This window comes from Indicator indicator, chromosome 15 (genome assembly GCF_027791375.1).
Source record: "Indicator indicator isolate 239-I01 chromosome 15, UM_Iind_1.1, whole genome shotgun sequence".
NCBI classification, from domain to species: domain Eukaryota; kingdom Metazoa; phylum Chordata; class Aves; order Piciformes; family Indicatoridae; genus Indicator; species Indicator indicator.
The window spans coordinates 334,130-349,646 of NC_072024.1; the positions used below are offsets into that span (position 1 = coordinate 334,130).

Consider the following 15,517-nt stretch of genomic DNA (forward strand, 5'->3'; position numbering starts at 1 on the left):
TTGACAGCGTTGAGCCAATACACCCTGAGTAGCTGCACGAGTAACTCATGTTTGCCCTAAAGGGAAGCCGCTCTCATGTAAATATCTTTATTAATAATTAAAGAGCTTCTGAGTCCTCCTGCGCAGCCCCCTCCCCACCACCAGGGTGGAAAGGCTGCTGCTGTTGAACCTGCACAGGGTTCACATGGGAAGGGGCTTTGGAGGGGGTGATTGCCTATGGCAAGAGGCATGTGGTTTAATTTTGACCTTTTCTGTCTTCCTGAGCAAAAAAAAAAACGGTGGTGAGATTAGTGTAGGAGAGACTGTAAAACCTCTGCTGCTCCATTAGGAGCATTACTCTGAAGTACTCACTGGAGTTTCTAACAGCCCAGATAATAGGGGTGGGAAATAATTTCTGGAAAACATTCTCTTCAAAGCATCTTACCAAGGGATTGTTTCCTAACAGCGACAGTGAAATGTTGGTCAAATAATCCTTCAATACCACAAATATTTTGGCTTTAATTGTATCATTGTAGATAACTGCTCGGGGAAGGAAATGGGAGTCAGAGCTCCCTGGGGATCTTTTCTGACACAGCCAGTGCTGGATACCTTTGGGTAAGTCACACATTTCTCAGTGTTCTTTGGCCTATTTTTTTTTCTAACTGACTATAATCTGGAACCTAATTTGATATGCCTTAAAAGGCTGATTTCACATGGAAGATCCTCTACTATCAGGGTAAGCAGCCATAAGAAATCCTAAAATAGGCAGATTAAGGGTTTGGGATCGTGGGGTTTTATTTCTATGCAATTAGAGACATGATCACATTTAGAAAATGCTAACTTGTAGTTTTAAAAAAGACCCAACAACCTAGAGTCCCACATTTAAAAACAGCTAATAAGTGTATTAATTAAGGATATGATTACTAGAGACAAAGAGTGAGATAGCAGGGAAGCACAGCATTTAATTCAATGCACATTTTCGGTGTCCACGGCATGGACAAGGCAGTTGTGTATTAATTAGTGCTCTGAAGAGGGTGAGGAGGACAGGAAGGGGGAGAGGGAAATTGGCAGGTGTAGAAATGAGATTAGACAACAACGGAGGATTTTCCTCTCCAGAACACAAGTCACAGAGAATCCTCCTCAGCCTCGCTAACATGTGTTGTACAAGTGAGAAACGTGCCCTGAGGAGGACAGGGTAGCAGGGCACAGCTTGGGGACAGGGTGAAGGGTGACAGCTTCCTAGAGGGGTTGCCTGTAGAGCATTTCCAGGCAGTTGTGGCCAAACACCACCTTCTATTTTCCATCCTGGCTTTAAAGGTTGGTGGCTGGCATGGTGTGCCCATGCGCAACCGTACAAGGTGACCTGTGCTATCATGCTGCTGTAGCTGCAGTGAGACCTCTGCTCTTGGTGAAAGTCATGCTGGGGGCGCAGAGGCCATGCCCACACCCTACTGCTCCACTGGGTTGTCACCTTGGCCATAGCTTTGTCTCAAAGCCTCCACACACCAGCATGACCAGGGTGCCTGCTGTGTGCTGGAGTACACCCAGCAAGTTTTCCCTCTCGCATCGGCACCTGGAAGTGCCACCCAAGCAGTTAAGTCTTTCCTGGGTGTGCCTTGAGCCTCTGTGTCCAGTGTCATGATGGGTGGCAGCTGGTGAGCATGGTGGCTCAGGGTTCTTGGACTGCAGGGGCATGACGGACCTGCAAGCATCTGCTCTGAGTGTGGCCCTGGGCAGTGCCCTGTCCCAGGTCAGCTTCTAGCCTTTCCTGTGCACTCACCAGTGCCCCTAGACCTTGAAGCTTTCCCCTCCCTGCAGAGGGGGAAGGCCACACGTCCGCAGCCAGGGGGAGTGGCAGCGGGTGTGAGTGGCACCTTTACCCACGGTCGTGGAGCCCAAGGGTGTTCCCACGCTGATGAGGGAGGCTCGGAGCCTGTGAATCCTCGTGAGAGGAATTCGGGAATCGCGTCGCTGCTTCCCTGAGCTGCTTTTATCTCCAGTTAAGCAAAAGCCCGTTGGAGGGCGGAGGAGATGCGCAGTCCTGCTCCGAGCTCGGCTGCTGGCAAGCCGTGCGAGCAGAGCTGCTACGGGCCCGCGCCTCTCCCCCGCCCCGTCCCTAGGGAGCGACCCGAGGGGGCTGCCCACGGCCGCAGGTGCCCCGCAGCCGCGCTGGCCCCCCTGATACTCCCCTCAACAGGGCAGCTCGGGAGGGCCCGGCAGCCCTTCCTGTTGCGGGGGTTGTAGGGAGAAACCCCAGGGCAGACCTCCCCCGTTACACGCTTGGCGTGTGTGTCAGCTCCGCGTCCTGCCTGCCCCGGGGGCGGCTCACGGGGCGCGGTCGAGATGAGGGGGCTGCTGCTGGGGGTTAGGAGAGGTCTGTCCGTGCCGGCTCGCCGTGCCGGGAAACGCGCTCCTTCCCCCGCCTCCTTCCACGGCCCGTCCGTTGCTGCTCGACAACGCGCAGGAACCAGCAGGGAGGCGCTCCTGCGGTCAGGGAGGCCCTGTCCGGTGCGCGGCCGGTCGGCAGCGCGGGGACACACCGGTAACTTCCGAGCCCCACGTAGGGCCCGCACCTAGCCCCGAGGATACGTCCGGGAGGGCGGGGCGGGGGGCGGGCAGGAGGCGCGGCCGGGAGCTCGCCCAGCCGCCGCCGCCACTCCCCCCCGCCCCGCGCCGCGGCCGCCACTTCCCGCGGGCGTCGCGCAACGGCGGGCGCTTCTCCGCAGGAAGCGGACCCGGCCCGGCCCGGCCTCTCCCGCCGCTCGGCTCATGCACTCGGCGGCGCGGGCGGCGGAATGGCTCCGGTACCGGTGGGCGCTGAGCCGCGACTCCCCGCGCTATTACTGCTGCTGCAGCTGCTGCCGCTGCTGCTGCCCGGCCGTGCCGCCGGCCTGGAGGTGCAGCGCAAGTTCCTCTCGCCCACCCCCACCAACAACTTCGCCCTGGACGGCCCCGGCTCTCGCGTCTACCTCGCTGCTGTCAACCGCCTCTTCCAGCTGTCGGGGGGCGAGCTGGCGTTGGAGGCGGAGGCGGCGGTGGGGCCGGTGCTGGACAGCCCTCTCTGCCATGCTCCGCAGCTGCCCCAGGCCTCCTGCGAGCACCCCAAGGTGCTCACCAACAACTACAACAAGATTCTGCAGCCCGACCCCGAGCAGGGCGTCCTCGTCGTCTGCGGCTCCATCTACCAGGGTCTCTGCCAGCTGCGCAGCATGGCCAACATCTCGGCCGTGGCCGTGCGCTTCCCGCCGGGAGGCAGCGACGCGGTCACCGTCTTCCCCAGCATGCTGAACGTGGCGGCGAACCATCCCAACGCCTCCACCGTGGGGCTGGTGCTGCGTCGCGGCGGCGGCGGGGCGCGGCTGCTGGTGGCCGCCACCTATACCGGCTTCGGAAGCCCCTTCTTCCCCCGCAACCGCAGCCTGGAGGACCACCGCTTCGAGAACACGCCCGAGATCGCCATCCGCGCCCTCAACGCCCGCGGCGACCTGGCCAAGCTCTTCACCTTCGACATCAACCCCTCCGACGACAACATCTTCAAGATCAAGCAGGGCGCCAAGGCACGGCACAAGCTCAGCTTCGTCCGCGCCTTCCTGCAGCGCGGGGCTGCGCCGCCCGCCCGCCGCCCCTACGCCTACCTGGCGCTCAACAGCGAGGCCAACGCGGGTGACAAGGAGAGCCCCTCGCAGAGCCTGCTGGCCCGCATCTGCCTGGGCGAGCCGGCCGAGGCCACGCTCAACGGCAGCGGCGAGACCAAGAAGCTGACCGAGTCCTACATCCAGCTGGGGCTGCGCTGCGGCGGCCCCGCCGACGCCTTCACTCGCCTCGTCTCTGTCTTCCCGGCGCGAGCGGTCTGGCGCGGCCCCGCCGACCCTGGCCCGGCCCCGCCGCCTCCCGGGGAGCTGCTTTTCGGCGTCTTCGAGCGGGCCGGGACCGGCGGCGGCGGGGGGCGGCCGCAGTCTGCGCTCTGCGTCTTCCGCTTCGCCGAGATCGAGGAGACAATCCGGGCCGCCCGCAACTCCTGCTTCGTCAGCCCGTCCGCCGGCATGGTCACCGTGCTGGACAGCGTGGTGCAGGGCACCGGGCCGGCCTGCGAGAAGAGGAACATACAGGTACGGCCGAGCGGTGGGCACCTGCCGGGGATGGGCATTCAGAGCGGGGGTGGAGTGTCCCGGGATGGGACGGGCAGGGGCAGCGGGGATCAGGCATCCTGGAGGGGGCCGGGATAGCGGACTGGGTAGTCCCGGGACGGGCGCGGGAAGCCCGTGTCTGGCGGGCAGCAGCAGCCCCGGTCCGTCCCACCGCTGCCGTCGCCTCCCACAGGCCGGTGCGCCCCGCTCCCTGCCGTCCGCAAGCTCCGCTCTCCAGCTGCTCCGCGCCGGTCCCGTTTGTGGGTGCCATGTCGCACCAGCGCATGTTATCAAACCCGCCTGCGGTGGGCTCGTCCCGAGCAGCGAATGTGTGTTGAGGGAGGAGCCCACCCGGGGGCACCTTCCCTTCTGCCGGGGGAACGCCGTTATTCCCATGTCCCAGTTCCAGCCAGCCGCTGTGACTCGATCTGACCCTGCTCCCAGGGCGTGCCCGGTGAGTATCGCCGGCCCCGACGGTCACTTCTCTGGGCTCGTCCAGCAGCCGGCAGCTGTGCCAGGGGACCCGCACCCAGGCTGCCTTGTGGCTCTTGGTAGAAGTTTGCCGCTGTCAAGATTTGTTAGCGAGGGGCTGTGAAAGTGACGCCAACCAAGCTGCCTCTTTCCCTTCCGCTAAAGACATGCAGTGCTTGGGAAAAAAAGAGAAAAAAGGGCTGCTGTAACCCTGCATTTTTCCACTCCTCTGGGGAGGATGCATAACTCAGCGCCGTCAGAAATTGTAAAAACATCTGTTTGTTCTCAAAGGCGAGACAGAGTGTGTGGGCTTGGGCTTCCCCGTGCAGCGCCTGTGGCAGAGAAAGGTCTCCCCTGGTAACCCGAGATTCTGGTGTGGCATCCACACTGCCTTACGAGAAGTGGTCTTAATGCCCTGGCTTCTAGACCTGCTCTTCCCAAGCTGAATAGTTTTTCCCTGGTGGCAGAGCACAAGCAGCTGCCTGACAGCCAGGAACTCTGGTAGTTGTTCTGGCTTTTGAGTTAATTTCACAAAGACTCTATGCATTAAATGCTGGGAGCCCAGTCCTGGAGCTTTGGCACAGTCACAGCTCTTGAAGCAGTCGCTAGGAGTTAGGAATCCTGTTGAAAGGATGGGCAGGCACCCACAGCTCTTGCAGGCTGTGGTTGATCTCAGCATCCCTGTGAGGCAGCCCCTGAATCCTGGCAGGGTTGAATGGCTGTGCCAGGCATGTTGAGAGGAGGTGCTGGGTCTGGGACTTCTGGACGTTCACAGCCTCACTGAAACTGGAAGCCTGGGCAGAAGGACACCTGCTTCCCTTGAGCTTCCTCAGTGCTCAGGACTGCTGGGAAGATGCTGGATTTTCTGGTTTTGGTTCACTTAAGAGAATGCTCCTGACTGGCACCACTCTGTTATTGCTGCAGATACCAGGTACTGCATGAGGTGTTCGGGCAGCTGATTCCCTGGTGGCTCCAGGGAGAGCCAGCGCAGGAGTGACACTTCACTGTCTCTGGGTCTGTCCTGCCCTAATGCCTGCTCTTGGCTGCAGCCCCTCTCCCCAGGGGCTCCTGATGGGGTGGTGAGGGAGGCTGCTATGGGCATGTTGTCAGTTGATGCCACCACAGTGGTCTGTGAAGGGTGGCTGTGTTCTGAAGGGGTGGGTGATAAGGGATGTGAGGTGCAGAGGAGCAAGCTGGGCAGCACCAAGCCTTGCCAGTCCTTTAGAGTTCATAGAAATGCTCCACAGCCACCAGTGTGATGAGCTTGGGCTCATGTGGGAAAGTGTTTGCGTGGAGGCAACAGCATAGGTGGAGGCTGCACAGGTTGGATGGGGAAAAGCAGGGCTTAGTCCCACTGACTCTGACCTTCAACCAGTCTCTTCACCCAGGGTGCCTCAGTTTCCTGGTTTGCAGCTTATTCCTGTGTTTGTTACAGTTCCTCAGAAACCTAACATGAGCATGAGACTGCATTTGTAAAGCTGCTTTGAGGCCCTTTGATGTCAGGTGCAGCAGGAGATGGATGAAGCAAGCCATTAATATTCATTCATGTCTAATATTTCTGTGCCTCCTGTTTACTTGAAGTGTGTTCCTCTGCCGTCACTGACCAGCCTGCTGGGAAGCCTTCCTGCCACTCAGGAGGAGAGCTTTTCATTGCTTTTGTTTTTGCCTTTTACTTAATCATTAGAACTGCCAACAAGTTAACAAGCTGTTTTCATTTTCAAGTCCCAGAGTGGCAGTGACAAGAGAAGAGTTGTGATGTTGTGTTTCTTTGTGATGCTAAAGCCCGGCATCAATTTCCACCTTCAAGACAAGGAGATACTCCAATATGTTTTGTGTCCCAGCTCTGGGAACCCAGCAGGAAGATGTATTAAAGCAGGAGCTGGTTTGGCAGCGCAGATCAGTATCCAGCTGCCTTCCTATTATGAGCTCCACTTCTCCAGCCGTTGGAGGGTCTCTAGGTTTCTTCTTGCCTTTGCACCACTGACAGGGGCTCTGGCATTATCAAAATGGTGGTTCATTAGTGGCTGGGTCTAAAGCTCCTTCTGGAAGGAAATGTGAAGAGCTAATGCTGGCCTGATCCATTCTGTGTGGAGTGGAGGCTCGTTAGGAACACGGAGCACAGGCTGTTGGGTGTAATGCGGTGTGAAAGGAAAATCATTGCCCCCTTGTGTGCTCTTCTTTCTAATTGAATGCTGCTCTCCTGCAGCGCTCGTCTGCGACTCAGCTCGGAGCGGCAGCGCTCGGCCACTGAAGGGCTGGTGGAGCGACCCTGGTGCTGGCCATGCCCGCTGGCCCTGTGGCACCACTGCGGCAGCACTCCACAGCAAGGGGCCAGGCTCCCTACCCCTCAGAATCCTGACAAGGAGGCAGGTGGGCCAGGGGCAGTGCATTTCCATCAACTGGCAGAGGAGCCTGGCTGGCTGCTGAGCCTGTGTCCCCTCGATGGGGCAAGGGGAGTCACCAGCTTGGCATGGGAAGAGGCCTGCTGCTTTGATGGAAGCACTAATTTGTAATTGGTTCTGTAAAGCATTCCCTGGACCTTAGAGACATGAACTTCCAAGCTGTTGCTTGGATTCTTTATACTTAAGGCCAGCACAGTGTTGTGTAGTTGTGGTGGATTGACCTTGGCTGGGTGCTAGGTGCTGACCAAGCTGCTCTGTCACTCTCCAGGACAAAGAGAAACATGTCCCTGCAAGGAAGTTGGACTGGGTATGCTTCAAAGGTCTCTTATAAGCCAAACCTGTGTGTGCCTCTAAGAATGAAGCATGCATCTAATGGGTTTGTGAGACATGGAGCATGGAGAGGAGGATGGTGCTGCCAGGAGCAGAGGCCTGCTGGTGTGTCTCAGTGCGTGCAGCTTGAAAGTACTTGCTGAGGAGGTGAATTCATAGCAGGGGCTTAGGGGAAGGAGGATGTATTAGGGAAGGATTTAGCTCGATTGAGTTTTTGTAGCAACAATGAGTGGGTGAGCTCTAGGATTGCTTTCCCTCAGCAGAAACAGCTTTTTATAATGAGTTTGGTATCAGATCCTGGGCTGGCTTTGTAACGCACGCATATAAACCACAGCCCTTGTGCGAGCAGTGTGGACAGGACCCTTCCTGTCCTGACTTTCTGTTGGCCATGCAAGAGGTCCCAGAGCCTTCCCACGTGGTTAGAGGGGTAGAAACAGAAATATGGTGACCCTGCTGTAGCACTATGTGGAGTGAAGCCCCTGGTCATCCTCTCGCCATGGCCCTGTCACTTGCTCTGGTGTTTGGGACAGAGGACAGGTCTGGACATCTTTGACATGCTCCAACCTGGAGTTCATTTTTGGGCAGGGAAATGAGATGGCTCCTGGGCAGCCTCAGCCCTGTCCTCATGGCTGCACATAAGGGTGAGCAAAAGTGCATCTCCAGGGGTCTCTGCAGACCTTCCTGCCCTGGGTGTCCCACTGGTGGCTGATGGGGGTCTGAGTTTAACATGAAATCAAGCACATGGCGTGAGGAGAGAGCTCACTTGAGGAGAAGCTGAGCTGGTGACCGCAGCCCACACGCCCGGCTGTGCTGGACTCTTCCTCCTCTGTGGTTTCCGTGCCGAGCGCCACACTGTCCTGAAGCCTCCAGAGAGGCAAGGAGGGAAAGCAGGCTGTGTTCATTAGACAGAGCTGTACTAGCCAGGGATCTGCATCTCTCCTGGGAACCGTTTGGGGTCCACAACTCAAAAAAGGCTGAGAACCTAGTTTGGTTCCTCTGCTGCAGAGCAGAGGCAGGGCGGCATGGGATAATGATGTGTTTCAGCATTAATTCTCAGCTTTCTGGCCCTTGTGGCTTGGTGTCAGATCCTGTATGCTCAGCGAGCATGCTGTGGTGCAAGGATGGGAGATACCCACCAGTGAGCTTTGCTGTAATGGGTTCTTAAATAAAACAAGCTCCTTGGGTAGGCTGTACAAACAGTTTCAGCATAGATGTGTGCCTGGGCATGGAAATGTGGTTTGAGACCAGTCAGGAAATGTTTCCAAAACAAAAAAACCCTCATGTACACGTGGGAATATGACCAAGCATCTACTTACTGTCCAAACATACTGTGGCAGCTCTGTGGGACTGGGTTTTATAGGAGCTGAGTTTCTTTGAAGTGCTCGTTTGTACTAATTTAGAAATCCCAAACATGAAAATAAATCACAGAAATAGGCTCTAACCTTGCCTCTGCTCACAGAAATCCAGAGGATTAGCCATAGAAAGGAAGCTGGGAATTTACACTTAATTTGTACACTGAAGATGAGGCAGGAGTTCTTGTAGCAGAATTAATGGCTGTGCTTTGCAGCCTGGGCCCTGTCTGGAGCTGCTGGTACACACCAGGAGGTGCCAGTCCCTGTGCTAGAGCTGCACTGTGCCACAGTGTCACCAGGACATGGTTTGCTACTGGATGTTGGCGCAATAGAATTGTAGAATGGCTTAGGCTGGAAAGGACCTTAGAGGTCATCTGCTCCAACCTCCCTGCCATGGGCAGGGTCACCTCTCAAGTGTGGTCCCAGAGGCTGGCAGGGCCTGGGATGCCCTGGATGAGGAGTTAGAGTCACTGCCTGAGTGTGCTGGTGCCTACCCATCTTTCAGCAGCTGTTAGCAAGTCGTGGCCAGCACTGGGGGCCCTCCCTTGGTATTGCTGAGGAAACAGGACCCTGGGCTTGCAGTGCCAGCAGCTGGGAGCAGGAGCTGTGTGAATCTGGCCCTCCCTGCCACGGCAAGCTGGCCTCCAGGGGCTGCCTGTGCCCGGGGGCTCAGGGAGCAGGGTGCACTGCCAGGGAGCCGGTTGGTGCCCGAGCTGAAAGTGGGCGGTGGGAATGTGCTTGCCAGGGCTCATCCCTGCTTTGCAGCTCAAGCTTAAACAGATCCCAGACTGCGAAGGGGAGTTGGGTGGAAGTGGCAGAAGTTTCTGTGCTGGAAACCAGAAGTTGTGCTGCTTTAGTGAGAGAACAGCGAGTGGCTCTTGGCTGTGGCCAGGTGCCTGCCAGCTCCTGGTGCTGCCAACTGGTGCTGCCCAGATGGCACCAGGTCCCTTTGTAGAGGGGTTCAGGGCCACTCCCTTGGATTTTTTGAGAGATGTGACCACATCTGGCTGCCCATAGTCATTCTTGGTAGTTAGTTGGCCAGGCTAACTGTGACCCATTGAGGTCATCAGACCTACAGTAACTAAATAATGGTGCAGGTGGAAAACAGTCCAGTGGCCAAGTCCAGTGTTTCATGTGGAAGGTACATCACATCCGGGGGATGCTGGAGCACTCTGGAGATGTGCTCATAGGATGGTACAGAGGCAGTGGTCATATCTCAACAGCAGTGCCTTCATTTAGGGGCTTTCAACCATTGCTTTTCCTGTAGCTCCAGATGTTTCCCAGGGAAGATGTCTGGGTCCCATGTGTGAACGGGACCCTGATCCCTGGGAGCCCAGCAGGTGCCAGCTTGGCCACAGGGTTTCAGTGGCTGGAAATGAAGGGATTTGTTGTTTCTTTTTTCAAAGATTGCTGGCATATGGATGAGAGGTGGCCAGTGGAGCTGCAGGACACTGAGAGAGGTCGTGGTGCTGGAGAGAGATGGTGGGGCTGGTCAAGCCCAGGACACAAACCCCTGTTCAAGTCTCAGGCCTCAGTGCAGCAGCAGAGTCATGCAGTGACCAAACTTATGCTGCCAGCAACACAGACAGTGCTGGGCAGCTGGTGCTGGGCAGCAGCAGTTGGCCAGACCCAGCTGCTGGAACAAGGCTGCCCCTGGTTTGGACATGAACCATTGAAGAGTTCTTGCTCTGTCTGGCAAGATTTCTACAATTGGTGTTGCCAGTGGCACCAGACCACAAATCTTTTTATCCCAACCCAGGAGCAGAATTGCCTGCAAGTCTGGATTTTGCAGAGACAATGCTATTATGGGGAGGAGATGTGAAAGCTGCCTTCCTGCCTCTGTCTCACCTCTGTTGAAGGAATGAGGCTGCACTGCACTGCTGCTGCTGGAGGGGAGCACATTTCGCTGTCAGGTTCTCATCCCTCTGCTTACTACTGCCAACACTCTGTGGGTTGTGAACTGCTGAGACCAAAAGCCAACTCTAGTGGATCCCCTGATCAGAAGGGGACACTGAAAACCTGACAAGACCCAGAAACGGCTGTGTGATCTTTTAGGAGGAGCTGGGGACAGTGTAGTGCCAGCCCTGGGTGCAGATGGGAGCTGGGCAGGTTTTGGTGTAATAGTAAGCAGCACGTTCCAAGAGCTGGCTGACTCCTGAGTCCCTGGCATCCTACAGCAGGTCTCAGATCCAGATGTTGACTGCAGGCAGTAGAGAGGCACCAGGGTTGGTGTGCTGTGGTATGTGGCTCCTTGGAGAGTGGTGGACCCAAAGACTTGGATCTGGCTCACACGGGGAGTGGGCTTAGGTCACCCTTTTGGCAGTCAGTGTGGCAGGTCAGGAAAGGTGGCTCGAGGAGACAGATCTGTGTCTGGAGAGGAGCTGATTAGATGAGTTCTTCCCTGTGTGTCCTGGGGAAGAGCCACATGGCAGAGACCGGAGTGGGTGATCCTGCATGCCCCTCCTGGGGCTCCCTGCCAGGGCAGCCTCTGGCCACCTCCATGCACTGGGGCTCCCTGGCTGCAGAAGAGTCACTTGGCCACTGTCAAAAAAGAAGGATGTGCAGCATTGGGAGGGAGCTGCAGGCAAGGGGCACGCTGGTACCCTCTGTGGTACGGCAGCATGGGCAGAGGCAGGTTTCACTGAGGATACATAAAGGAAGAGCAGAGTTCTGCTAATTATCACAGAGCTTAATTGGTTCAGCAGAACTAATGAGAAAAATACAGGAAAACATTTACTGCAAACTGTTGCTAAATGAAGCAGATTTGAAGTGACACAAGGCAGGGACCGTGGCGTTAGCTGAGAGGTTGGTACCTTAATTGGTGTGTAGTTCGGCCCTGCAGCACGGGTGCGGTGCTCTGGGCATGCAAAGTGCTAAGTGTTGGTCGGAGCTATAGTGGAAAACAAACCCTGAAGGTGGAGGAGCCAGGATCCGCCCAGAACTGCTCCTGTGGAAGGAGGTTTGGGTGGCTCGAGCTTGGCTCCTGAAGCCAAAACCGAAGAGAAATGAGAAACACAGCTTGAGTGGTGCAGAGGCGGCTGTCCCCAGGAAAGAGCGGCTAAGGAATACAGCCTGAATGAGCCAGGAGTCCTGCTCCAGGCAGCTCCCAGCTAGTTTGGCCTTCAGCACCGCTTGGGGTGGCCCTGGGGCAAGGCACCTGGGCTGGTTCCCTCCTGGCCCCTGGGGAGCAGGGCAGAGGAGCCACAATTCCAAGCAGGGTGAATTTAAAGGACATGCAAACTGCTGCTGAAACAGGGCTGTGCTGGCTGTGAGAGCCCCTCTGGAGCCTGCTGTTGGCTAATCCCTCTGCCTGCCCACTCCTGGGGGATTTGATTGTATAATCCGAAGTATTGTATTTAATGCAGGGTGAAGGCTAACGTAATAAACCTGGCCAGTCTTCCTGGTGGTGTGAAGGATGTGCGATTGCAGTTAAAGGGCTGCTAGTTCTTCATACTTCTCTGCTTTGAGCAGCTCCCTGTGTCATCACACATGCTGCCCACCTCACTGCAGGGTCAAGTGCCACGTGTGCCAGGCCCTGGCTTGTGTGGAGTGGAGAGGGGGGACCCATGCCAGGGCTCCCTGGGCTTGGGGGCATGGTGTTTAGGGGGAAGGCTGTGCAGAGCAGGTCCTCCCAGCACTGTCCTCATCTTTCTTTGCCTTTTTTTCAACTTCAGGGTTAGTTGAAAAGGGTCAGTTAGGGCTGATAGGTGGCCAGGGCTGATAGATGACCAGGGCTGATGGTGTGATGCCCAGCCAGTTCCTGCTGGAGGAGGTAGCAGAGGAGAGCAAGGAGGTAACCACCTGTCCAACTTCAATGCCACTGCTGGAGCCCCTGGGGACTGCTCAGAGCTCTTACATCCTCCCTGACACCCCGAGGAAGGTTATAGACACTCCCTGCCCTTTTCCTTCTGCGCCTGAAGTAGCACAGCCCGAGAGGGATGGCTGCAAGAAGATGATGTTTGTTGAGCCATTGTTGGGCTTTGGCCTCACTTCAGTGCACTGCCTGGCTTTGCCTGCAACCCAGCTCTTCCCTGGCCCTGTTCTAGACTTTCCACTCAGCTGCATCTTTCCTCTGAGATGGGTTCTGGTGGGCAGCAGCTGAACATGAACTCTGCTTGGGCTGCTGGGTCTAGAGAAGTCAGAGCTTGGGTTTCACCCTCTGAGCTGAGATGTGGCACTGACAGCATCTTCTGGCATTTCAAACCTCCTTGCCTCCGTTGGTTTGAGGTCTGCGGCCACGGGGGAGGTGAATGTGGCTGCTGCTGCTCAGATGCAGTGGTTTGACCTGATCCAGGCTTGGCCTTGAGCTAGGTCTGTGGCTTTGCAGGCTCACTGAGAACAGTTTCTTGATGGCATTCAGGGGGCTGATGGGCTCAGCCTGGCAGGTCAGGTCTGGCCCTCACTCCAGCTTCAGAGCTGTACTGCTGAGCCTGTCACCTTGTGAGTGGTGAGCACCTCGGCCACTGCCAAAACTCAGCCATCAGTGAAAGGCAGGACAAGTGACACAGGCACCCAGGGCTGCTGGGCATCTTCTACCTGACTGTGCAGGTTCCTGAGTGCAGAACAGGTCTGAATTCCTGAGAAGTCCCAGCAGAGCCCTTGCTGTCTTCCCCTAGTGCCCATCAGTTCTCACTGGGCTTCCTCCTCGTTCACTCTGCTCACCTCCTGTGGGGGACACCAGCCTGAATGCCTCAGCTGTTGGAATCGGGGAATGTCCCACATGAAGCTTCTGAGTGAATGTTGGGAGCTGGCAGGAAAGAAAAGGACTGGAGCAGGGAGAGGGAAGAATGAGTTTTATAAGATGGGAGGTGGGGAGGAAGCTTTCCTGTAAAACAATAATGAAGATCGGAGGCTGAAAAGCTTTAGGCAGCAGGAGCCCAAGCAGTGCTTTTGGGCTGTGGTGCAGGGAGGAGCAGGTGTCCTGGTACAGCTGTGTGGCAACATGGCTTTGCCCTGGGAGCAGTGTTTGGTGGGGGTGGCAGAGGGAGTCTGGTGATGTCTTTTCATTAGCAATTGCTCCTCTTCAGCAGGACAGGCACTTGCCTGAGCCAGGGCTGGAGGTGATGGTCATCCCCCTGTGCCATGTTGGGTACAAAGTGCCTGGGGCCATGGGTAGGTTGTTGTGGTTTCCTAGGGCATGAGCCACTGCTGAGGTCTGTAGGAGAGGTCCTGAAGGCTGCTGGTGTGATAGAACTGGGACAGTAGGCCCATGGACATGACCTGGGTTGCCACTGAGAGCCAGTTACTAGTGTCACTGGTGGCTCACAGTGCACTGGGGCCAGGGATGGCACTGTGCAGATGTGCAGGACACAGCAAAACCACTTCCTCATGCCAGGAACTTGTGGTTTAAGTAAGCAGTGAAATCAGGGTGCAGACCTCGCTTTAAGTCTTGTTAAGGATGTCTGCTGTGCTGTGGTGGTGCTGGCTGCCTGGTGTGGGTGATGCTTGAGGACCCAGCAAGGTTCATTTGATCAGGGGTGCCGGGCTGGCCAGCAGTGCTCCCTGCATTGTCTCGCAGTTTCTGGGACAAGGGCTGGGAAGCTGGAGGAGCTAAGAGATAATGCCTGCAATTAGAGCTCATTACAGCTCAAGTGCCTCCACAGCAGAGCCCTCTTCTGAGGCTGACATTTCCCTCCAGGCATCCCAAGCAGCCGGTTTGTGACAGCTCTGGGTTCACCACGCACCAGATAAACGCCTGATTGTGTGTGCAGACTTCCAGGGAAGCGGGTCCTGGGCTGGCTGGGCTCAGGGGCACAGAGGGCAACTTGTGTTGCCTTCTGAATGCTGCTGGGCTGGTTGCCACCAGCTCCTGCGCTGCTCCTTTCCCTGCTGTGCCTGCACAGTATCTCCACCTTAGATTTTAGCCTTTCCCTGCGGCTGAGCTTTGAGCCCATGTCCTGTTCTTCTCTCTCTGAATTGTTTTGGGCATTCTCTCTACAGCCAGCGATTTCCCTGAGTCATACCTAAACCTTAATAAAGCCTAATGGGTGATGTTAAGGAAGGCAGGAGATAGAATGAGAGCCCTTTTATCGCCGACTTTAGTGGCCTGAAAACGTCATTTGTGTGGGAGCAGCTGCCAGGTTTTGAGCCCATGAAGATGATGGCTAAATCCCACAACTCAACAAGTTTGGAGCAGATTATCAGAGGCTAGCTGTGTCATTTTCCCAGGACTCCAGGCATGCTGGGAGCCAAGGCTTTAATGCTCTCTGATGTGAGGCATGGGGGGGCCCGGGCTCCCAACCCACTCCGGCAGAGCCAGAGGAGCCTTGTGGCGAGCAGAAGCTGCAGGGCTTGCTCTGAACCATGGTCTGCTTCGATTCACAAAAACTCCATCTTTGCTTCAGAACTATTTTTAAGGTCACACAGGATGCAGAAATCAGTGTGCTTCATGGTTTTCCTGAGTGCTGCCTCACCACTCCTCTTCCTCCTTCTGTTTCCAGCAGACTTCCTTCCCGAAGGGATGTCCTGCACGCCTGCCTCTGGGGATGTGGAGCTGTAATGGAAATTCTGGGAAATTGCTTTTTCTTCTCCTTTCAGGCCCAGGATAAAGACTTGACCTCACATGGTGAAACCAGCTAAGCTCTGGAGCCCTGGTGCAGCTGGAGATACTCCTCTGTCCTGCCCTGGGTTTGCAGCCATGCTCAAGGGTTGATCTGACAAACCCACCTCTGACGTGGCTCCTTGCTGTGAAATTCTGCAGAAATGCTCAGTGCACGCTCTGGGTGATGGCAGGGCTGCTGGGCCAGTGCTGGCTGGGGGTTGTCCCCAGCATGTGCCCAAGGTGGCTCTTGGTTAGTGCTGAAGTGGCAGCGCCAGGTGTTTGGGTGCAGAAGGATTTGACTCCTCTTGCCCAGTG

The 15,517-nt window shown here is 56.4% G+C and overlaps 1 protein-coding gene across 1 annotated transcript in view; it reads left to right on the forward strand.

Annotated features, from left to right (window-relative positions):
• The first annotated feature begins 2,774 nt into the window (after positions 1–2,774).
• The window catches only part of PLXND1 (plexin D1), a 69,028-nt gene continuing 56,285 nt past the window's right edge, over positions 2,775–15,517 (forward strand). Inside the window, exon 1 of the mRNA XM_054387658.1 lies at positions 2,775–4,088. Coding sequence (XP_054243633.1) covers positions 2,775–4,088 — 1,314 coding nt within the window. The remainder of the gene's footprint in view (positions 4,089–15,517) is intronic.